This window comes from Rhinatrema bivittatum, chromosome 1, assembly GCF_901001135.1.
Source record: "Rhinatrema bivittatum chromosome 1, aRhiBiv1.1, whole genome shotgun sequence".
Classification (NCBI taxonomy): domain Eukaryota; kingdom Metazoa; phylum Chordata; class Amphibia; order Gymnophiona; family Rhinatrematidae; genus Rhinatrema; species Rhinatrema bivittatum.
This window is the reverse complement of record NC_042615.1, coordinates 637,928,961-637,953,810: the sequence shown is the minus strand read 5'-3', so window position 1 is coordinate 637,953,810 and position 24,850 is coordinate 637,928,961. Positions and strand designations below refer to the sequence as shown.

The 24,850-nt window shown below is 44.1% G+C and overlaps 1 protein-coding gene across 6 annotated transcripts in view; it reads right to left on the bottom strand.

Moving 5' to 3' along the window:
- NUDT12 (nudix hydrolase 12) overlaps window positions 1–22,857 on the bottom strand; it is a 59,972-nt gene extending 37,115 nt beyond the window's left edge. The window contains exons 1-3 of one of the 6 annotated variants that reach the window (XM_029572414.1): window positions 22,760–22,857; window positions 10,262–10,477; window positions 8,715–9,313 (exon numbers count right to left, since the gene is read on the bottom strand). In XM_029572414.1, coding sequence (XP_029428274.1) covers window positions 8,715–9,313; window positions 10,262–10,467 — 805 coding nt within the window. In that variant the 5' untranslated portion in view covers window positions 10,468–10,477; window positions 22,760–22,857. Of the gene's footprint in view, window positions 1–8,714; window positions 9,314–10,261; window positions 10,478–21,856; window positions 22,100–22,152; window positions 22,385–22,413; window positions 22,579–22,759 lie in introns of those variants that run through there. The other 5 variants (XM_029572394.1, XM_029572384.1, XM_029572369.1 and 2 more) reach the window with 5 other exon arrangements.
- Between the last annotated feature and the right edge of the window lie 1,993 nt (window positions 22,858–24,850).

Genomic DNA, 24,850 nt, shown 5'->3' with positions numbered 1-24,850 from the left:
GTAAATAATTTGACAGCGTTTCAAAAGGCATAATCTGTATCCTCTCTTCTGATTATGCTGAGAACCCCAGTGTCTGAGGTTATTCTGGGCCAATGGTTGACTTGAAACCTCAGCCTTCCGAGACAGTAAGGTTCTCTGGCATGGATATAGAAACATAGAAACATAGAAATGACGGCAGAAGAAGACCAAACGGCCCATCCAGTCTGCCCAGCAAGCTTCACATTTTTTTCTCATACTTATCTGTTTCTCTTAGCTCTTTGGTTCTATTTCCCTTCCACCCCCACCATTAATGTAGAGAGCAGTGATGGAGCTGCAACCAAGTGAAATATCAAGCTTGATTAGTTAGGGGTAGTAGGGGTAGTAACTGCCGCAATAAGCAAGCTACACCCATGTTTATTTGTTTTACCCAGACTGTGTTATTCAGCCCTTATTGGTTGTTTTTCTTCTCCCCTGCCGTTGAAGCAGGGAGCTATGCTGGATATGCGTGTAGTATCAGTTTTTCTTCTCCCCTGCCGTTGAAGTAGAGAGCTATGCTGGATATGCGTGAAGTATCAGTTTTTCTTCTCCCCTGCGGTTGAAGCAGGATATGCATTGAAAGTGAAGTATCAGGCTTATTTGGTTTGGGGTAGTAACCGCCGTAACAAGCCAGCTACTCCCCGCTTTGTGAGTGTGAATCCTTTTTTCTTCTCCCCTGCCGTTGAAGCAGAGAGCTATGCTGGATATGCGTGAAGTATCAGTTTTTCTTCTCCCCTGCCGTTGAAGCAGAGAGCTATGCGTGAAGTATCAGTTTTTCTTCTCCCCTGCCGTTGAAGCAGAGAGCTATGCTGGATATGTATTGAAAGTGAAGTATCAGGCTTATTTGGTTTGGGGTAGTAACCGCCGTAACAAGCCAGCTACTCCCCACTTTGTGAGTGCGAATCCTTTTTTCCACATTTCCTCTTGCTGTTGTAGCTTAGAGTGATGTTGGAGTCACAGTAACCATGTGTATGTTTATTGAATAAGGGTATTATCTCCAGGCAGTAGCCGTCATTCTGGTGAGCCACCCACTCTTTATTGACGGCCTCTTGATTTTATGGATCCACAGTGTTTATCCCACGCCCCTTTGAAGTCCTTCACAGTTCTGGTCTTCACCACTTCCTTCGGAAGGGCATTCCAGGCATCCACCACCCTCTCCGTGAAGAAATACTTCCTGACATTGGTTCTGAATCTTCCTCCCTGGAGCTTCAAATCGTGACCCCTGGTTCTGCTGATTTTTTTCCTATGGAAAAGGTTTGTCGTTGTCATTGGATCATTAAAACCTTTCAAGTATCTGAAAGTCTGTATCATATCACCTCTGCTCCTCCTTTCCTCCAGGGTGTACATATTTAGATTCTTCAATCTCTCCTCATAAGTCATTTGATGAAGACCTTCCACCTTTTTGGTCACCCTTCTCTGGACCGCCTCCATCTTGTCTCTGTCTCTTCGGAGATACGGTCTCCAGAACTGAACACAATACTCCAGGTGAGGTCTCACCAAGGACCTGTACAAGGGGATAATCACTTCCCTTTTCTTACTCGATATTCCTCTCTCTATGCAGCCCAGCATTCTTCTGGCTTTAGCTATCGCCTTGTCACATTGTTTCGCCGACTTCAGATCATTAGACACCATCACCCCAAGGTCTCTCTCCTGCTCCGTGCACATCAGCCTTTCTCCCCCCATCGAATACAGTTCATTCGGATTTCCACTCCCCATATGCATGACTTTGCACTTCTTGGCATTGAATGTCAGCTGCCATGACTTCGACCACTCTTCCATCTTCCTTAAATCCCGTCTCATTCTCTCCACTCCTTCCGGCGTGTCCACTCTGTTGCAGATCTTAGTGTCATCCGCAAAAAGACATACCTTACCTTCTATCCCTTCCGCAATGTCGCTCACAAAGATATTGAAAAGGACCGGTCCCAACACCGATCCCTGCGGTACACCGCTTAAAACCGCTCTCTCTTCAGAGAGAGTTCCATTTACCATCACACATTGTCTTCTGTCCGTCAACCAGTTTGCAATCCAGGCCACCACCTCGGCACTCACTCCTAAGCTTCTCATTTTATTCACCAGTCTCCTGTGCGGGACAGTGTCAAAAGCTTTGCTGAAATCCAAGTAGATGACATCGAGTGCTCTTCCTCGATCCAATTCCTTGGTTACCCAGTCAAAAAAGTCAATCAGATTTGTCTGACAGGATCTTCCAATGGTGAATCCATGCTGCCTCTGGTCCAGCAATTCTCCCGACTGTAGATAGTTCACTATTCTCTCTTTCAACAGTGACTCCATTACTTTTCCCACCACCGAAGTGAGGCTAACCGGTCTGTAGTTACCAGCCTCTTCTCTGTTCCCACTCTTGTGAAGCGGGACCACCACCGCTCTCCTCCAATCATTCGGCACCACTCCCGTTTCTAGGGATCTATTGAATAGGTCACACAGCGGACCTGCCAGCACATCTCTGAGCTCCCTCAGTATTCTGGGATGAACTTCATCAGGCCCCATGGCTTTGTCCACTTTCAGTTTCACCAGCTCTTCCCATACATTTTCTACTGTAAATGGAGTTACATCTACTCCATTCCCCTCCAGTTTCTTGTTAACTAGTGTTGGTCCTTCTCCAGGGTCCTCTTTAGTGAACACAGAACTGAAGTATTCATTTAATATTTCTGCCATTTCTTCGTCTCTCTCCACGCATTGATCCTTTCCACCTTTCAATTTCACTATACCATTTTGAACTTTTCTCTTTTCACTGATATATCTGAAAAATGTTTTGTTACCACTCTTTACCTCTTTGGCAATCCTCTCTTCCGCTTGACTTTTTGCCATCTTGATTAATTTCTTCGTCTCCCTCAGTTCTACCAGATATTCTTCTTTGTGTTCCTCCTTTTGGGATCTTTTATATTTCTTGAATGCTGTTCTTTTAGCCTTTATTTTGTCAGCCACCTCCTTTGAGAACCAGATAGGTTTCATTTTTCTTTTGCTTTTCTTTACTTTTCTAACATATAGATTAGTTGCCTTGGTGATTGCTCCTTTTAGATTGGTCCACTGTTGATCCACATCTCTCTTGTTTTCCCAGCCTTTTAGTTCTTCCTCCAGGTACTTCCCCATTTCATCAAAGTCTGTGTTTTTGAACATCAAAACTTGGGTTTTTGTGCTTCTTTTTCGTGTCCTTTTTGTGATATTAAACCATACCGTTTGATGATCACTGGTGCTGAGGTGGGCACCCACCTGGACGTCTGAGACATTATCTCCATTAGTGAGCACTAAGTCGAGTATAGCTCCTTCTCTCGTGGGTTCCATTACCATTTGTTTGAATAAAGCTACTTGCAGGGCATCTACTATTTCTCTACTATTTTTAGATTCTGCAGATGGGATTCTCCAGTCTACATCTGGCATATTAAAGTCTCCAACGATCACCACTTCTCCTTTCTTTGCTATCCTGTGGATGTCTTCAATCAGATCTCTGTCCAGCTCTTCCTTTTGGTTTGGAGGCCTGTAAACCACTCCAATAAAAATGGATGCCCCATCTTTTTTTAAGTCTGCCCATAGTGCTTCTTCTTTGCCCCATCTTCCTTGCAGCTCAGATGCTTGGATATTGTTTCTGACATATAGAGCCACTCCTCCCCCTTTCCTATCCTCTCTGTCCTTCCTTAACAAGTTATAGCCTGGTATTGCTGTATCCCAGTCATGATATTCCGTAAACCATGTTTCCGTGACAGCAACAATGTCCAAGTCCGCCTCCTGGCTATGCTCTCAACACAGAAACATAGAATTGATGGCAGAAGAAGACTAAATGGTCCATCCAGTCTGCCCAGCAAGCTTTCACTTTTTTTTTGTTTTCCCCCATACTTATCTGTTATTCTTGTCCCTTGTATGACTTTTTTGTTCTATTTCCCTTCTGCCCCCGCCATCGATCTATTTCCCTTCCACCCCCGCCATCAATATAGTTAGCAGTGCTGGAGCTGCATCTAAGTGAAGTATCTAGCTAATTGTTTAGGGGTAGTAACCGCCATCATAGCAAGCTACTCCCATACATGTTTATCCAGCCGATGCAACTCAGTCCTTGTTGGTTGTTGTCCGAATATGAATCATCTTTTCATCATTCACCCTGCCATTGAAGCAGAGAACTATGCTGGATATCATTGAAAGTGAAGTATCAGGCTTATTTGTTTTGGGGTAGTAACCGCCGTATCAAGCAAGCTACTCCCCTGCTTTTTTGTGGATGCAAATCCTTTTTTTTCACATTTCCTCTTGCCATTGAAGCATAGAGCAATGTTGGAGTCGCATTAACCGTGTGTATGTTTATTGAATAAGGATATTAATCTCCAGGTAGAAGCTGCCATTCCCGCAAGCCGTCCCCATGCCTCGTCACTTCATTCACATCCTCTAGACTTTATGGATCCACAGTGTTTATCCCACGCCTCTTTGAAATCCTTCACAGTTTTGGTCTTCACCCCTTCCTCCGGAAGGGCGTTCCAGGCATCCACCACCCTCTCCGTGAAGAAAAACTTCCTGACATTGGTTCTGAGTCTTCCTCCCTTGTCACAGCTAAAGCCAGAAGAATGCTGGGCTGCATAGAGAGAGGAATATAGAGTAAGAAAAGGCATGTGATTATCCCCTTGTATAGGTCCTTGGTGAGGCCTCACCTGGAGTACTGTGTTCAGTTCTGGAGACAGTATCTCCGAAGGGAGAGAGACAGGATGGAGGCGGTACAGAGAAGGGCGACCAAAAAGGTGGATGGTCTTCATCAAATGACTTATGAGGGGAGATTGAAGAATCTAAATATGTACACCCTGGAGGAAATATGATACAGACTTTCAGATACTTGAAAGGTTTAAATGATCCAAAGACAACAACAAACCTTTTCCGCTGCAAAAAAACGTCAGCAGAACCAGGGGGTCATGATTTAAAACTCCAGGGAGGAAGACTCAGAACCAATGTCAGGAAGTATTTCTTCACGGAGAGGGTGGTGGATGCCTGGAACGCCCTTCCGGAGGAAGGGGTGAAGACCAAAACTGTGAAGGATTTCAAAGAGACGTGGGATAAACACTGTGGATCCATAAAGTCTAGAGGATGTGAATGAAGTGAAGAGGCATGGGGGCAGCTTGCGGGAATGACAGCTATTACCTGGAGATTAATATCCTTATTCAATAAACATACACACAGTTAATGCGACTCCAACATTGCGCTATGCTTCAACGACAAATGTGAAAAAAAAAAAAGATTTGCATCCACAAAAAAGCAGGGTAGTAGCTTGCTTGATACGGCAGATACTAGATAGTATCAAAAGCCCATCCAACTTTGGCTGGGATACTGGTGGTAGTTTTGGGGCCCTCTGCTGTCTGGGATGAGAGTGAAAGGCAACCAAATGATAAAAGGGGATAGAATGGTTCCCCTATAAAGAAAGGCTAAAGAGGACAGGGCTGTTCAGTTTGGAAAAGAGCCAGCTGAGGGAGAATATGACAGAAGTCTATAAAATCATGAGTGGATGAGAATGGGTAAATGTGAAATGGTTGTTTATCAAAAAATACAGAGCATAGGGGACACTCCATGAAGTTACTAAGTAGCACATTTAAAACAAACCCAGGAAAATTCTCTCTCACACAACACAAAATTAAGCTCTGGAATTCACAGTCAGAGGAAGTGGTAAAGGCAGTTAGTATAACTGGGTTTAAAAAAAAAAAAAAAGATTTGGTCATGTTTCTGGAGAAGTTCCTAAACTATTATTAAACAGGTAGACTTGGGGAAAGCCACTACTCTCCTTGAGCGTTAGCAGCATGGGATATATCTATTGTTTGGGATCTTGCCAGATACTTGGGACATGGATTGGCTACTTTTGGAAATAGGATACTAGGTTTGAAGGATTCTATGTTCTGACCCAGGATTCTTACGTTCTCTCCTGCAGATGAAGATGAGGGAGTAGAAGACAATGTCTCCTCGAAGGCTAGAAGAGACTCCTCAGCACCTCACTTGAATGTTTCCTACACGTGGAGGGTGTGTCTGGAGTGTCAATAGAGAGGATCTGAAGCGTAGTACAGTGGTTCTTCATTTATTGCCAAAGAGATTCTCTACAATATATGATACATCAGTGCGACTTTCTCTGGATATCTTGTCTGATGTCTGAACCATGCAGTAATGGAAGTCTGTGAGCACCAATATCTACTCCAGAAACCCTTGAGCCATCAGTGACTCCAGGGTGCCATAAGGCTCCTGAAGGAGATGTTCTGTCACAACCTTCACCTGCTTCAGTATGTTTTGTATATGTTGCCCCATGAAGAGCTGGTAGCATGCTATTCAGCACTGAAAACAATGCCCTGATAAACCATGTTCCCAATAAAGTCAAGGGGCACTGAGGAGTGGGTTCTAGATCTCTTTGCCTCAGAATGGATCAGACTAATTGACTGATGAGATAGTTTGCTGCTTCTCGAATCTGGGAGCCTTCTGGACAAACTGTGTCCGCCTTCTTATAAACTGGAAACAGACAGAAAGAGTTCTCCTACATTCTCAACTAATTTCCCGCAGGATCTCATGGACTGCGACGGCCACAATTTACTTTGGGGGGATTCACAAATTAAGAGGATGTCAAGCATTTTTGCCCTGGATTCTTCTTCCTCCTGTGACTCAAAAGAAATGGTCTCCATGGCAAAGGAGAGATCCTCCAGAAGAGACTCTCCTTTCCTGTGAAGGAGAGGGGTCTGAGGGAAGACCTTTTGACTCCTGATCAGAACAGCCCTCATATCCATAGATGAATCCCTAGGAGAATATGAGCCAGGATCAGGATTTGGTGGTTCAATCAGACTAGGCCCCAAAGAAGAAATCCCTTCTTATCTGTTGGTAACTAGACCCTAAAGGATTTATTCATCTCAGGGGAGCTTTCCCCTTCCCTGAAACACTGGAAATTGACACCGGTTCTCAATGTTATTTCTCTAGGAACCGTCATCAGGGCCTTTCCACCAGATGCATACAGCTTCTCAAGCAGTGGCTGGCTGATCTCTACAAAGCAATCTACAATGTTGATGCACTGGTGCTTGCATCTCTGCAATCAAACGCCTGGATCTTCTTCAGCTCCTCCTTGAAAACTGTAGATACCAATACAGCATAGGAAACAGGATGAATGGTTACATCTTCCTGGGTTACTGGAGGAATGCACAGGAAGAACCTACAGCCCTATCATCAGCCCGAGCAAGCAAGAGCAGATGAAGGTATAAACAAACATAAAAAGTGTACCCTTTATGCTTCATGTATGGTCTTTCACACTAGTATTTATTTTAAGAATATAATTAATGAGGACAGCAACTTTAATTCTGCTTTGAACAAGATCAAGGCATAGCAAGACAAAGACTGAAGAAATGTTAAAGTATATTGTACAGGCATGATACTGGGTGTTAATTTTCATCTGTGGTCAGAACAGCTGGATCTGTATTACCGAAGGTGTACAAACAATTACAAATAGGTGATCTCCTATATTTCACAAAAAAAAATAAAAATTCCCCACTTACATAAGAAGCATAAGAAATTGCCACGCTGGATTAGACCAAGAGTCCATCAAGCCCAGCATCTTGTTTCTAACAGAGGCCAAACCAGGCCACAAGAACCTGGCAATTATCCACTTATATAACATTACCTAAAAAAATGAGTGAAAAACAGTGTGCTCATATCAACACTGCATTAGCAGGAAGGTAACACTCAAAGGTAAAGAGTTTCCTTCATCCAATCACAGCACCTGAAAAATACTCATATGCTTAATCATCTATCTTTGCTCTTTTTCATATATCCTCCAAAGGCCAACTGTGACAATCGAAGATAATTAAGAATGCGAGTGCTTCTTTGGTATGCTATTGATTAGATGAACAATACTCTTCACATTTAGGTGTTAGCTTCCTGATAATGCACTGTTGATATCAGCACACTTTTTGAAATACAGATCACCTTTTTGTGATGGTGGGTAATTCATGAGTTGGTGATCAGTTGGATTTTTTCTATTACCATATGTTTATCAAAAGATAGTGCTAGAGATCGAAAGAAGATGCAAGAATGGGGAAAGAAGTTTGACAAGTTACCTTGAAAGTTTCCAAAATTTCTGGATTAATTTCCACTGAGAGAATGGATACAAAGTGTGTCAAATGGCATGATCAGAGAGCTCTCATATCTGAACAAGAATCTAAAGACTCTTGTTCAGATATGTGAAAGCAGTCTGTAGCTAGAGAGAAAATTTTAGTTTGGACCTTGTGATCTATGTTTTCTTAAAGAGGGCTCAATCCTGCTGCAGACAGCAGTAGAATAGTATTCAGAGATATCTGCATTTCCCCCAATCTGCACAAAGGAATGAAATATGGTAAACTTGCTTCCCTGCAGCTACAGCACAAAAAAAAACAAACAGACAGATATTCCTAACACCAGAAGGCACTCATCAAAACAAGCTACAGCACAAATAATTTAAGTCTAAAATCTATCTATCAGTCTGGTGAGGGGAGGGGGAAGAAAGGAATACTTCCACTAGTTAAGCCTTGAATTTAGAGCACATAAACAGTTATCAATCTCCTTCAAACTTTTTTCCTTCCACGCCCCTCCAAATTAACCACGACAGGCAACTATTTCTTGATCGAATCTCAGCAGAACCAAAAAAAGCTTGGCAAGGAACCAATGGCTTATCTAAATGGTTCCATCACTTAAGATTACACCACATATTTATGATACTTTACCAGATTCCTCTTGGCTCAGTCGCAGAAGTTGTGGCATTGGAGGCTGAAGAAAGTAGCAGCTATCATGCTTTTGACTGAACTGTTCAGCAGAAACATTATCTACGTTGAGAGCAAACCAGGCAACCAGCCCATCCTCCTGCTCCTCCATACGACTGGATCCTTCTGTGGGCTCAAGCAGATTCCTATTCAGTGGCAGTTCAACGCCAAGAAAAATCAGAAAAACATCCTCAGGTTGAGACAAGAACTCCTTCACCTCGTCATGGTGCAATCTACAGAGTTTCACTTTTGGTTGCTGTGAATTCTCTTCTTCTTCTCTTGAGGTTACCAGCGGGTTTAGTTTTGAAAACAGGACATAGACTGTAGTGGCCTGGCTTTGTTTAGTCTTTAGCCAATTAGCATCAGTTCTCTTCTCGCTTTTCCTGTCCAACAGAGAGCTGCCAAAGTAATTTTCAGGTCCCTCTGCTGCGCCATCAGGCAGGAACCAGGGCTTCGGCCCTCCCTTACTGCTGGACAATAAGTCAACAATGTGTTTATGGCCCCAAAACTTAGCAATGTCAAGTGCAGTTTGACCTGTTTTATTGACTAGGGATCTGTCACACCTACAAACAAAAACAGCAGATGATCATGACAGCAAAAAGAAAGCTCTGTTCTCTACCAAGATGCTATTCATAATGGCAGAGATTCTAATAGCATCATCATCACCAGTACAAATACATATTTTAATTTTCTCTCTTTGATCTTTTCATCATTTTTATACCTCTCTCCATAGTTAAGTCACTGAAGTAAAAGATCTACTACTGCTTATAGCTCTCTACAGAATCCAGTATATATGCATCCTGAGCCTGCATAATACATGTTACTGTTGTACATGATGGCTCAGACTTCCTCCCAGGGCTGTGATCACTGTCTGTACGGTGCTCCCAGCTGCTGCCAGCTTAGTGAGCAGAAACTATGTCTGAGAATTTAAACTGGGCCTCCCACCGTCTCACCAAGAGCTTTGGTTGGTCTATTTCACTAATATATTCAAATAAAGGTGCCAATCAAGGGTCAGGATTAATGTCATTCCACTAAATGGTTACTGAATTTCAAAGTTACAATACTGGTTTTCATATCATTGATTTTATCCAATTTAGGGCACTGAATAAAATACAAAATCTAATATTTCCCCTGCTTCATTTCTATCACCAAGAAGATGTTCTTCATCTTGAAGCATAATAGTACAAAGGGGACCTCTCCCTTCTGCGCCTTGTTCCTGTTTCATTGCAGCTGGTATTGTGTACTCCTTAGATGAAGACTCCAATTTGATGACAACTCATTTTCAGGCATTTCCTTAATGTTTTTTTTTACCATGTGCTACATAGTCAAATCAATAAAAGTTGTATACAAAGAAACAAAACTTGTAGATAAATGACTATGTAGAAAAGAAACTCTGGAAATGTACTACTGGTAAAGCAGGTATGTGATTACTATTACTGTGAAATGCAGCAGATCTCTAGTGGGGCACAAAAGTGGCAAAGGAAACTGAAAGAACAAGGTGGCTTCCTTACCCCTTCTCAAGCAGCATCTGCACCACACTGAAGTGTCCATTGCGGGCCCCATACATGAGTGCGGTCCAACCTTTCTCGGTGGCTTCATCGATAAGAGACAAGGAGTGACCAAGCAGTGCCGACAGCTGCATCTTATCTCCACTTGCTGCTGAATTATGAAGCTGGGAAACCATTTCTTGCTTAGGGGTCCTCTGCATTTCTGACATATTGTTCACTCTAAAAACAAACAAGTATTTTTTTTTTTGGGGGGGGGGTTGTAATTAGCATTTGCCATCAGCACATTAAGAGGAAAATGGTGAAAAATATCAGTTTGTGAGACAGCTGCCCCTCTAATGAGAAACTGCAAAACGCAGAGCATATACAGTAAATATAGTATTAGATAAGCTCTGTTTAAAACTAAAGATTACTACTACATTTTTTATGAAGTGCTGACAGCAGTGGTTTTCCTAAGGCAAAAAAAAAAGTTGATTTGGTAATCAGTTACTACCTTTATTTACATTAGCATAGGGGCAAAGACGAGCTATTTTATTATTTACAAATTTTATGCTGTAAGCCAATAAAGCAGCACTATAAATTAACGTCAGGCAGATACACTGGGCTAGGAGTTCAGTGTCCCATAGAGTTTATGCAGGAATTTTAATGTAACGTACATATTCATTCAATCGCTCTTTGGTTTTCATGCTGAACTCCGAGAGCACTGCAGTTCTTGGTCGAGTTTGCAACAGAAGCTCTCAATCTACTAAGTATCCAAGTGAATGGCTAACATTATGAAAGGTGGAATTTAAGCGGAAATTTCCTTTTCTCCAGTTCTGACAGACCAGTCCAGATGGCTGATTTACACTCCTACACCAGCAGAGGGAGGCAGAAAACATACTACTTTTTTGAAATAGCAGGAACAGCTGGCGGTATTTAGACATTTTATATACTGTTGCTCCATGTAATGATCACAGTGGTTTACAGAAGTAACATTCATAACTATTAATCAAGGAGTCTTGACAGTTTACATAGGTTGATCTCATAAGCAGAGATGAACAAATCTCCAATGAAATGAGATGTTTCAATACATATTAAATTGCTTACTAAAGATCTAAGACTTAAGGTAAGTAACAGGAAAATATTATTTTTATTTATATTCCGCTTTTCGCACTTTTTTCAGTGCTTCAAAGAGGATTACATTCAGGTACTGTAGGTATTTCCCAATCCCCAGAGGGCTTACAATCTAATAACAAATATCACTTAATAGTCTGTACATTGTTTTAAGATTGTTATGTTCTCTCACTGTTTTATTCTTCATGCTTTAATTAATCTCTCTTGCAATTAATCTCTCGTTATTGTAGTTCTTTGCATTCTGATGTTATTAGGTTATATGCATTTTTGAATAGCCATGTTTTTAGCTCACATTTAAATCTTTTTCTATCTGGTATCACAAGTATCATCTCAGGTAGAGAATTCCAAAGCTTTGGACCTATGGAAAACACATGATCTCTTACTTGAGTCAGATGTATACTCCATATAGTGGGAACAGTCAATAGTCCTTTATTTGAGATCTTAGTGTATGGTTGTAATGTCATGCTGATCATAGCAGTGTTAATACTTTATAATAGATTCGGGACTGCTCAGGCAGCCAGTGTGGCGAGATCAGTGACTGTGTAATGTGATCAAATTTCCTGGTTCCTACTGAAAGTGTAGCTGAGGCGTTTTGTAATAGTTGTGATGGTTTCAAGAGACATGCAGGAAGACCAAGTAATAGAAAGTTACAATGATCTATATTGGAGAAAATATGAGTTTGCAATACAGTACGGAAGTTTTTGAAAGTTAATTAAGGTTTCAAAGATTTAACATACATAACATGGCGTAACCTGTATTAATTAATTTATTGATGTGGTTTTTCATAGTAAGATTTTCATCCAGCTGGATACCTAAATTCCATACTTGGTTTGTCGGAGTAATTTGAAAAGTGCCCAAGTCTAGAACCAGAGGTTTAACTTTAGAAGGATTCCTACTTTACCAAATGACTTCAATCTTTCTAGGGTTTAATGTTAGTTAAAGATGAGATAGTTATTGCTGTATTGTTTTCATATAATTCGATAAGTGTCGATACTGTATTTTCAAATGATTTAGAGAATGGTATATAAAATTGTAAGTCAACAGCATACAGGAAGAAAAATTCCTAAATCAGTCAGTAATTTGCACAGTGGGAGCATATAAATATTAACTAGTGTTGCCGAGAGGCTGAACCTTGAGGGACACCTGTATCGATATGGAAAGTATCAGATATGTGATTGTCTAATTTAGATAAGAATGACGAGAACCATCTGAGAACACTACCTTCAATCCCAATGTTGCTCAGCTGATGGCATAACAGGATATGGTCCACAGTGTCAAAGGCAGCTGTTCAATCGACTAGCACAAGAAAATAAGATTCATCAGAATCAAATCCTCCTAAAACAGAGTCCACTACAGAGAGGCATAAAGTCTCATATGAACAATGTTTCCTAAATCCCAGTTGATTAGGGAAAAGAATATCTTAGTCTTCCAAATGATCCACAAGTTGAGATAATACAGCTTTTTCCAATACTTTTGAGAGAAACGACAAGTTGGATATGAACCTATAGCTGTCCCAGTCATCAATTCTACTGGTTTTATTTTTCAGAATCTGCTTTATCACAGCTTTCTTTGGCCCAGATGGTACTATTCCTTCTCAGAGAGAGAGATTAATCAAGGTTGTGATTGTTGGGGTGCTAACACCATTTACTTGCTTCAAGGAACTGGGTGGAATTAGATCATGTGGGTGAATAGTAGGGTTAATTCTGGCAATAATTTGGCTAATATCAAGATTAGTTACTCTATCAAACATATTACATTTAACCAGGGCATGTGAATCTGCAGGGGTTCTTGTGTGAGAACAGACAGGAAGATGATTTTTCTAGACCTTTTTGAATGAAAAGCAAGATGTGGGGTATATCTGCCTCCAGGGGGAATTTCCATAAGGTGGCAAAACTTCTTGAACAAAGACCACACCTGAATGTACACCAAGGCCAAAATCATTATGGCTTTTAGCATGGTCGATATGACCGAAGGGGATGTAAAAAGTTTCGTTATTGTCTTTTTCCTGTCCTGATGATCCTTTAACGACATGCCCCCTTCCACAGGAACTGTGGTTTTGCGGGTTACTGATGACACTGATACATCTACCTTCAGGAGGAATATTTTGGTTTCTTGGGGTAGAAGGTATAATTCCTCTAGTGCCTTGGTGCCTCTTAATGGCCCTTGAGGAAATTCCCACTCTTCCATTATCATTTCTTTCAGTGCTGGATGTAATGGGAAGGTTTTAGGAGTTCTTAGTCTTCCCAATAGGATAGGATCTCCATCCACTTGATTTTTTTCAATGGATTGGAGATCTTAAGTGCTGCTAGGCTATTCGTTATTAAGATTGGCAGTTTTTCTTTTCAAAAGAAGTGGACCTCTCAGAAATCCTCTTCTTTAGAGGACCATTCTCCTTCATGCTTTTCTGATTGGTCAGAACCCAGGCCTCCTGTGGATTCCCTAGATTCTAGTGTAGAGTCTTTACTAGGTAGTCTCAGACTCCCTACCATTAGTTTAGCCCGTTTGTAGGTGGACCCAATGGCTCTTCCTGAGGCGAGAGTCCCAGACCTTGATTCGCTTGCATCGTCTCATAGGTTTGATGCCTAAGACAAACTCAGTTGAAAAGACCCCAACATAAGCCTTACCCTTGGGTTCTGGTATAGTTCCTGCCTTATTCTGGTATGCTTCCAGAGGAAGCTATGGAAGGAGGTTCCAAGTTTTCTGGTTCTTTAGGAAATGCCTCTTCCAGTCTCTCCCTGTCTTTAACCTGGGGGCTACTAGGCTCTTCCTGCCCCCCCCCCCCAAAGAGGGAAGAGAGGAGGCATGATGGAGAAATTACTTACCTGATAATTTCCTTTTCCTTAGTGTAGACAGATGGACTCAGGACCAATGGGTATAGTGTACTCATGCTAGCAGTTGGAGACGGATCAGATTTCAATCTGACGTCAGCACCTAGTACATATACCCCTGCAGGAAGTGCAGCCGATCAGTATTCTTCCTTGCAAAGCAGTATGGATATATGTGTGATTGATTAACTTAATGAGTTTGACTCTGATAATTTAGGTGCAACGTTAAAATCTGATTAATTTTGATTAATTGAACTGGTTGATTGAGACCGCCAGTATCTTCAACCGGAAAGCGTCGACACCCGGCAGGGTGGATGCCCTATGTAAAGGAAAAAACATCAAAATTGATTTGATGAACCACCATGTATAAAGGCAGCTGAGGGTGGGCTGCTGAGTCCATCTGTCTACACTAAGGAAAAGGAAATTATCAGGTAAGTAATTTCTCCATTTCCTAGTGTGTAGCAGATGGACTCAGGACCAATGGGATGTATAAAAGCTACTCCCGAACTGGGTGGGAGGCTGCCCGAGGTCCGATTAGGATAGCTCTTGCAAATGCTGTGTCCTCCCGTGCCTGGACATCCAGACGGTAGAATCTGGAGAAGGTATGGATGGAGGACCATGTTGCCGCCCTGCTGATTTCGGCAGGCGACAGTAATCTAGTTTCTGCCCAGGAGGCCGCCTGAGCTCTGGTAGAGTGGGCCTTGACCTGTAGAGGTGGTGGCTTTCCCGCTTCTACATAGGCCGCCTTGATGACTTCTTTGATCCAGCAGGCAATGGTTGCCCGAGAGGCCGCTTCCCCTTGCTTCTTTCCGCTGTGAAGGACGAACAGATGGTCAGTCTTTCGTACTGGTTCTGACATTTCCAGATATCTGGATAGCAATCTGCCAATGTTGAGATGGCACAGGGATCGATCTTCTTCCGACTTCTTCAAACCTTCCATGGTTGGCAATGATATGGTTGGTTGAGGTGGAAGTGTGAGACTACTTTGGGTAAGGAGGGAACCGTGCGTAGATGAATGATCCCTGGAGTGATTCTGAGGAATGGATCATGGCAGGACAGCGCTTGTAGCTCTGAGATGCGGCGGGCCGAGCATATGGCCAGCAAGAACACCATCTTAAGGGTTAGAAGACGGAGAGATAGGCCTCGGAGGGGTCTGAAGGCGGGTCCCGCTAGGAATTCCAAAACTAGGTTGAGGTTCCATAGGGGCACTGGCCATTTCAGTGGGGGGCGAATGTGTTTGACCCCTTTGAGGAAGCGTGAAACATCTGGGTGCGTGGCAATGCTGTTGCCCTCACTCCTGGGACCGTAGCATGACAGGGCTGCCACCTGAACCTTGATTGAGTTGAGGGACAGTCCTTTCTGAAGTCCATTCTGTAAGAACTCCAAAATTATAGGAACTTTAGCGGAATGTGGTTTGGTGCTGTGATCTTCGCACCAGATCCTTATGTACATTAGAGATGTGGAGAACTTGCGTGCTCGGAGGAGGGTATCTATTACTGACCCTGAGTATCCCCTCTTCCTCAGTCGGGCCCTCTCAATGGCCAGACCGTAAGAGAGAATTGAGCTGGATCCTCGTGGAGGATGGGGCCTTGTTGCAGTAGGTCCCTGTGTGGAGGCAGGGGTAGCGGATCCCCTGCCAGTAGTCTTCTCATGTCTGCGTACCAGGGTCTTCTTGGCCAGTCCGGGGCCACCAGAAGGACTAGGCCTCTGTGTCGCCGAATCTTGTGAATGATTGCGCCCAGCAGGGGCCATGGGGGAAAGGCGTATAGCAGGGTCTCCGGTGGCCAGATCTGTACCAGGGCGTCGATCCCTTGTGACTGTGGGTCTCGCCTGCGACTGAAGTATCTGGGTACTTGAGAGTTGGATCTGTTCGCCAGCAGGTCCATTTCCGGAGTCCCCCACCGATCCACTATCATCTTGAAGGCTGTGGAGGACAGCTTCCATTCTCCCGGGTTTAGGCTTTCTCTGCTGAGGAAGTCTGCTGTGGTGTTGTCTTTCCCGGCGATGTGGACGGCGGAGATGTCCTGGAGATTTGCTTCCGCCCAGGACATCAGGGGGGCTATTTCTAAGGAAATCTGTTGGCTTCTGGTTCCGCCCTGTCGGTTGATGTATGCCACCGTGGTGGCGTTGTCAGACATCACTCTGACCGCTTTGTTTCGAAGTCTGTGGGCAAATCGCAGGCAGGCTAGCCTGACTGCCCGTGCCTCTAGTCGGTTGATGTTCCACCCCGACTCTTCTTTGTTCCACCGCCCTTGGGCGGTTAGCTCTTCGCAGTGTGCTCCTCATCCGCTTAGGCTGGCATCTGTGGTGAGCAGGGTCCAGGTTGGGGAGGATATTCTTGATCCCCGGCTCATGTGGTTGGACTGTAGCCACCAACGTAGCTGGGTCCGCAATCTGGTCAGCAGAAGTAGGTGTTCCACTTTGGGGCACACTAGCAGCTCCTTGGTCGCTGGGTCCAGGGGGTACATGGTGGATAAGGCTTGACCCCCTTTGAATGAGGACTCTGGTGCGTTCCACTCCAGGTCGATTAGCTGTTGCGCCGCCTGTAGGAGGGGAAAATGGTGGACCGTCTGTCGGAGGCCCTCTAGCAGGGGATTCATTCTAGGTTCGGGATAGCGAGCTCTGATAGGCATTGAGATACCAGGTCCGGAAGGTCCTCCTTTGCGAAGAAGCGTCTCATGGTTTGATGCGGCTCTGTCCCCGAGGGAAGTTCTCCCTCCTCGAAGGGCTCGACTTCTTCCTCGGAGTAATGTAAAGCCTGTTGCTAAATTAATGTTTCACTGTAAACCGAGGTGATGTATTACTATACGTACCGCGGTATAGAAGAACCTATAAATAAATAAATAAATAAATCAGTTTCCCCGTATGTGGGGCTTCTGGGAGGTGGGGGCCTGTGCCTAGGCCTCGAGGGTCCTGGGGCATGAGGGTCTTCCGGTGGATATGGGTCTGCTCGGTACTCAGACTGCATCCGGACAAAGGCGTGGATCCCTTTGAATAATTCCACCCAGGAGAGCGAGGCCGGATCTAAGTTGAGGGGTGCCAGGTCTCTGGGGGTCCCCGTCTGAGGGATGGTCTCACTGGGGCCTGCTAGGTCCGGGGTGTTTCTTGAGGAGCTAGCGTTTAATCTTGGGTGAGCCTGGCCGTGGGCTGGAGCTCCTATGGCCTCTTCACATTGGGCGCATAGGGCGTCTGCTTCCTCGCTCTGTGCGGCTCTGAGGTTGCATGCAGAGCAGAGGCCTAGAGCAATTATGCCTGACTCTGGAGGTGCCGCTTCTGCGGACGCGTGGGCTCTTATGCGATCCATTGCGTCGGATATCAATGTGCGCCGATGCGCTCCCAGCTGTAGATGTGCGCTTAGTAGTATGCGCGAGGCTTAAGCACGGAGGATTACTAACGTGCGCCTAAAGATGTGCGCCTATCAATGTGCGCCTATTATACGCGCCCAATTATCGGCGCCTATAATACGCGCTCAATTATGTGCGCCTATGATACGCGCCAAACCTTGGCCGCCTATGATATGCGCCCGATCCTTGGGCGCCTAAGATACGCGCCCAACTATTTTCGGGCGCCTAATATACTCGCCCGTTGCTTGAGCGATTAGCTTTATTTGGGCGCTCGAGCGGGCGGAGGGCAGCGAACAAGATGGCGACGGCAAGCAGGCAAGCAATATGGCGACCTCCTTGGAGGGTCTCCACGTGGGCAGACCCTGTTAATCCTTCCTCGGAGACCAGTAAGTAAAGGATGTACGCCTTACCTTGTCTTCGGCGCTTCCCGGTTGCGACTGGGCGGTCTCCGACTGCGAGGGGAGAGGGTGATTACCTTCACCGCCGCGCTCGAGGATGTGCGCCCACCGCCTCTAAGCCGCGCCCGAACTTGTCTCGCTCGGGGGCTAAGTCCTCGCCACGAACGGCTCCGGACCGAGGCTGCCTCTAAGCCGCGCCCGAGCCCTTCTCACTTGGGGGCTAGGTCCCTGCCGCGAATCGGCCACCGGACCGAGGCTCTTACCTCCGAGGGACCACGGAAATCACCTCGGGAAACTCGAGTGGGGAAGGGACCCGAGGGTATCACCGCAGCAGTGCGGGGCTCGTCTTCAGGTAGGATTCTTTAAAATTTGTTTGGTAGAACGCTCAGCGAGCGTGAGATAGCTCCTAACTGCTTTGGAGACAGAAAATACTGATTGGCTGCACTTCCTGCAGGGGTATATGTACTAGGTGCTGACATCAGATTGAAATCTGATCCGTCTCCAACTGCTAGCACGAGTACACTATACCCATTGGTCCTGAATCCATCTGCTACACGCTAGGAAATGTTCTCTTTCTTCTTGTGAAAGAGAGGCAGCATCACACAATGGGCAAATTGAGCCAGCTACCCTGGGTACTTTCTTAGTTCCACAAACGAGGCACCACTTGCCTCTATTCATTTTGTCTGGAGCTTCCGTTATACACACTGGCAGTCAATATCCCCCAAGGGTCCTTTTGTCCAGCATATGACTTCCAATCCATGCAGAAAACTGCATGTAACTGCCTCCCAATGTAGCACCTCCATTCGGCGCAAAGAGAGCGCATTGATACCCGCATGAAGCTTCCGTTTGGCGAGTATCAGCTGCTCGCACCAGCAGTGCTTTGACTATGCCCAACTTCCTACTCTTTTGGACCGGGGAGGGAAACTGCTTCTATTTCCCCGCTTAACTTTTCCTGATTAGCCTTGTCCCAGAGGTCCTCTACAGAGAAAGTAGAGGAGTGTTGGGGGGGCAACCCAAGAAAGCTCTTCAGGAGAAGAGGGCCATATCCCAGGTTTCCGTCTCCCCGTAGGAAGGAGGAACCCCCTGCTAGGACCTCACAGGGAGCTGGGAGCACTATCCAAGGGGCTTGAGCGAAAGTCCAGAGGTAAGAGTCTAAGGAGTTAGCTCACCATGGGAAATCTCGTAAGGAGTCCCAGGTGGTCTGAGAACTGGACAGGACAAGCTTTAGTAAAGATTCTGATCCACTTCCTGCTGGAGACAGAGAAAAGCTAATGGCTGCCCTAAACTACACCTCCTTTATAATGAGCATGATATCACTGAAGAAATCAGAGAGGTGTGGCTCTGTCTCCACCAACTGCGGAGGAGGGGAGTTTCCCTAAAGTAAAGACTGGTCTAGCAGAAGGATAAGAAAAAAAGAATTTCTTCCATCAACTGAGAGATGGGAACACTAATGTAAGAACTTCTTACTGAACTGAGAAGTTACCAAGTGTGAGATATGATATGAAGTGGAGGAGTAGCAATCTACAAACCAAGGAACCCAGGATTCAAATCCCACTGCAACTCCTATGTGATTGACCAAGTCACTTCACCCTCCATTGCCTCAGATACAAAACTTAGATTGTGAGCTCTCTGGGGACAGGAAAATAAATACAGTACCTGAATGTAATCCACTTTGAATTGGCAGAAAAAGTGGAATATAAATCTAAATAATATCACTTTCACAATTCTTATACAAAACCTGGCATTGTCAGAGACAGCACAAGAGAAAAGGTGCAGGCCCCAACCACACACAATCTAGAATCAAAAAATGATAGGGCAGAGAAATCTCAAATGTCCAATATCTTTGTCCTTGCAAGGTCTATTTGTAGTCTCACAGAGACCGTGTTTTGTAGAACAACTGCGCTGGGAGGGACCTATAATCGCAATTTTGCAAATGTTTGACTGTTAAGGACAGAAAGTCTCTGACAACAGAGTCAAAAGTTAATAATACGTAGACTGGATGCGTCAGGGAAAACAGCACTACTTTTTATAAATGTTTTTACATCCAGATTCTATCGCATTCAAAGGTTCAAACTGAAATGGAGTAGTGACATCAGAGACAGGTCATTGGGATCTTTGTTCTTTAGTCTGGTTGCAATATTCCATCATTTAAAACTAGACTGGACAGCTACACCGAAACTGATGCAAACAGCATGCTGTGTACTCTTGCACCTTAAATTAGAGCAAAACTTCATACTGCACTGCATCTTAGTTCATGAGACATATCCAGAATTTTCCCATGTGCACAAAGATGGGGAAAATTTTGTTTCTGTTGTCAGTATAAAAGAAAAGGTGTTGTCATCAAACAGTCGGAGCACTAAACAGAGTCATAACTCCTAGGATGTAATTACCAAGTGGCTTTTTGTAGACTGTTACTAAAACAATTTAACATTAGCTCTGTAATACTGTTTATTGTTCTCGCCCCTATTTCCTATATTCTGTTCCAAAAACATACTGCCACACTAGCCACAAATCCAATAAAAACCATGAAGTACTTCCCATAATAGTCACAATAGCACGACTGTCACAATACTATTTGGGATGGATATTTTCTTTCTTGCTTAAGTTAACTGTCTTTCCACTTAACAATTCATCCAGTCCAAAGAGCAGATTTCCCATTTCTCTGAAGAAATATTTTCTGTCAAACCTGAGTCTAAGTTGAAAACTTCCTCATCAATCATTTCTTGGCCTTTCAGCTAGGATCCAAGTGGAAAGTATGGGATATGTACAGAGGGTAGCCCTTTTTTGGCCTTGAGGCGGACCGAAATGCTTTACTACAGGGCCAGGCAACTCTGGTCCTTGAGTGATACAAACAGGTCTAGTTTCAAGATACCAAACAATTTTTATACATGACATTTACATACACTATAGGTAGTGCATGCAAATAGATGATTCATATTCATTGTTGATATTCTGAAAACCAAACCTGTTTGTTGCACTTCAGAATCTGAGGTGCTTACCCCTGTTTTACAGTATTGATTAGCTAAGAAAAATGAATACCTGCCACCAGGGTCAGCTTTAGCTCCAGTGGTACCCCGGTGGATGGGAAGGGGAGTAAAGTGAGGAGGGGTGGGGCTCATTCCCAGAGCTCTGTAGCTGATAGTAGGGATGTGCATTCGTTTGAAACGACATCTATTTCGTTTCTTGTTTTCAAAACAAAACAAAAGAAAAACTAATAAGATTTCATTGATTTTATTTTGGGAAGAAATAAATGGAAAAGTCTGAGGCCCAGGGCCAACATTGTAGCCCAGCCCCAGCATCAAAAGCTAGGTTCGAGGCCTGTCCCGCTACCACAGCCGAGAGCAGGCCTCTGACATCTTCAAAAAAAATAACATGGCCGCTTTAAGGACATGTTGTACTGATAACAGTGCAGCGCCTACTTAAAGCAGGAACATCATTTTCTGAAGAATCAAAGAAAGTTGTTGGAGGCCTGCTCCAGGCCATGGCAGAACCCCACAGATCAGGTAAACGGGGAGGTTCCTGGCCCTGGTACATAGAGGTGGGTGGGAACTTGGGAAGGCCTCATTTTGTTTTTCTGGTTTTGCTTTTCTTTTTCCTTCATTGCTACAAACTATAACAACAAAATGAACATTAAATAAAATGATACCCAGGAGAAAACATCATCCAAAAACAAAAAAAATATTTGCACATCCATAATTTATAGTGTCCATACTGTACATAGCCAGGAGGACCCTGCACACTGGGAAAACCAGGTCTATCTGCTGCCTGACCCCGCTGGAACATGATTACATCACAACTATAAAGTAGAATGATTAAACTGCCTGACAAATGAAAAGCAATTTAAATATGACTCTGCAAGAGTCCTCTAAGCCACCCATTTTCTTTTTCTACCGCAAGCTGTTTTTAGCAGGCTTTATTTACCTTTGCAAGCCCACAGCTAAGACTTCTCTGTGCTTAGCCCACGCTTTCTTGAATACTTGCCCCCACTGGAGGGCTGCTCCATACATCCACAAGAGTTTTCCAGATTACCTCCCGCTTTCCTCCGCTCGGGCTCACACTACGAGCCTAAGCTTCAGAGCACCCTTTGTCGTGAATACCAGCCCGCCTGCTTCCAGAACTCGCTCTAGGTCATATACAGGGGGGGGGGGGGGGGGGGCACGGGAGAGAGCCTACGAGCAGCAGCTGCAGCACCAGGCCGCCCCCCCATCGCCCCGTACCTCACCCTGTGAAGGCACGTGACAGCACAGCAACGCCAGTCGCCTGCGTGGGTCGGCACAGGGTCCGCGCGCTACCTGCAGGCAGCCAAGTGCAACGCAGAGCCCAGCTCACTCTCATCACAACTCAAGCTTCAACAGCCACCGCGGTATTACGTTGGAACGTCCCCGTCATATGACTGATGCCGGGGAGAGAAAAAAAAGGGCTGGGTAGCGTGGAAAGAAGGGCACATTCCGAGCTAGACAAATTAGATGCCAACGTACGTGGGAGACGCGAGTATGGTATTAAGGGTCCGCTCTCAACGTCATCGACGAGAATAAACTAAGAAGTCACTGGTTTCCGCGACGTACGGTGCGGAGTGCCTCAGATTTTTCAGACTTTGAACTTCCTGCGCTTGTTTCCTGCCTGCATTCTGGGTAGTGTAGTGCAGAGAAGGGGAATGGGCACGGCTGAGCCTTTGCCATTTGGCGTCACAGCATTACTGTTGCCAGCTGTGTAATTGTACCCTAAAACCGCAAAAATTACAATTTTTTTTTCGCCTATTCATTCCAACATTATGCATCCGTGACAGAATCTTGTGAACAGAGACAGAAAAGTTTAATAGTTAACCTCAAATTAGCCTGCCCAGCTTGTCTGCCTTCCAGCTCTACTTCCTGGTTTCCTTAAACCAATCGTTTGAGTTCCTCGGACCTGCCTGCTACCAATAAGCTGTGTTCTCGCTCCTGGAGGTGGGGGGAGCAGATTCATTTCAGATAACTTTATTGGCAGGAGAATTTTACACGTGTTGCCAAAGTGATACATGAAATGATCAAAATAAAAAGTGAAAGAAAAGGAAAAATGTAATAGTAAAATTACAGAAATACAAGAGTAAGTGTCAAGTTCTGGTGCTAATCTATATTGCCCTTAGTAACATGTCAGCAGAAAAAAACCTAAGTGGTCCATCTAGTCTGCCCAGCAAGTTTCTTATGATAGTAGTAACTGCTGTTCTGTGTAGGTTACAACTATGCCTTCTGTTAAGGGTAGTAGCTGCCCTCCCTGCAGGTTATCCCCATGCTTTTGCAGGTTACCCCCATGCCTTCTGGCCTGGTGGCAGGATAGCCCATATTTTTGCTGTTATAGTGTAACAGGGTACAAACATTACCCTGTTACATTGGTGACTCTGTTCCCTGTTACAATAGCTGCTGTTTCTTCTGAATCAAATAGAATTTCTCCATCCAGCAGGCATGAATCATCCATAATATGTGGATGACATCATCTATGGCACTGATACATATCCAGCTCTCAGAGCCACTAAAAATCATTCTGCATATGCACAGGAACTCCTTAATCTTTCTTCATCTGAGCTACTGCACAGATGTATTTCCAGTTTCTAGAAATTTTTGGTTTATTTTTTTGTACTTTTTTTTTTTTTTACCTCAAATTCAAACCTTCTGTTTATATTTACACTTAATATCCTGCCTTTTAGCCTAGCAACACTGTCCAAAGCAGCTTACAATCTAAAAATTTCAAAATGCAATAAATAAAAACCATATAGTTTTGTCCTTAGTTTTTCCCACCCTATCCTGTTTTATTTTAATGTTTTAAAAAAACCGTAAATAGCTTTTAAGAGTTTTATTTTTCTAACTTTGTGTGTGTGTTCTTTCTTTTGAAGGGCTTGATTAATGGTGTTTCACAGTTGCCACAGTTCATCTTGTTTGATCAGCCTATTGGAGGTCAAGCCTCCAACAGGCTGATGCAATAATCTTGGTGTTAATAAAATGGGAGTATTCACCAAAAAATATACAACCTCAAAAAACTATTCCCCCTTTCTTAAGCTAACAAACAAACCAAACACGGGGAAAAGGAACAGTCTTTATGAATAGACTCTTGTCCGGTATTTTTATAGGTAAAGTCCAAAAGGAAGTACATCAATATTAATATATACCGTTTTTGCTTTTAAATTTTATGAGTGAGCTTAGTGCATTGTGTGTATATTCATAACATGTTCAGTCTTATTGACCCTACTTGTATGAACTCTCCTTCATAACCACAGCCCTTAACAATGTCTTTAAACAGCTAAATAAATCATGTGTCCAAAATCTTTATAAAGCCGCCCATTGCTGGGACGATTGGTATCACCAGCTTAGCTTGTCTTGAATACTCAGTGGTCTGATTGCTGAATTTCTTAAGGCACTGTGAAGCCTTAAGAATGTTTTGGTAATAAATACCTGCTTCAGGGGCCGGAGAGACAATATGCAGATGAGATGGAATCTGGACACTGCTGCTGTGTGTCGGACCTTTTTTTTTTTTTTTTGGCGTCCAGATTCCATCTCATCTGCATATTTTCTCTCCGGCCCCTGAAGCAGGCATTTATTGCCGAAACACTGCCAGTGTCGGGTGGCTTCACAGTGCCTTAAGGAATTCAGCAATCAGACCACGGAGTATTCAAGACAAGCATAGCTGGTGATACCCTGCAAGGGTGTTAAGCAGTACTCCTCTTTGGAAACATGCATTTTCTGCATGCAAAAGTCCTTGCTGCATTGGCCTTAATTTTTGCCTGCCTGTGTGTTGAAGTGCATGCAGAAAGGTTATGTTCAGCTGAAGGCACCTTTCTGCATAGGCCTGAAAGTGGGGGTCCTCGCATGTAAATAAATATAGAGCTTACTGGCAGTTTTCCAATGTATCTCATAATCTCTTTCTCTTATCCCAAATTGGCAAAGG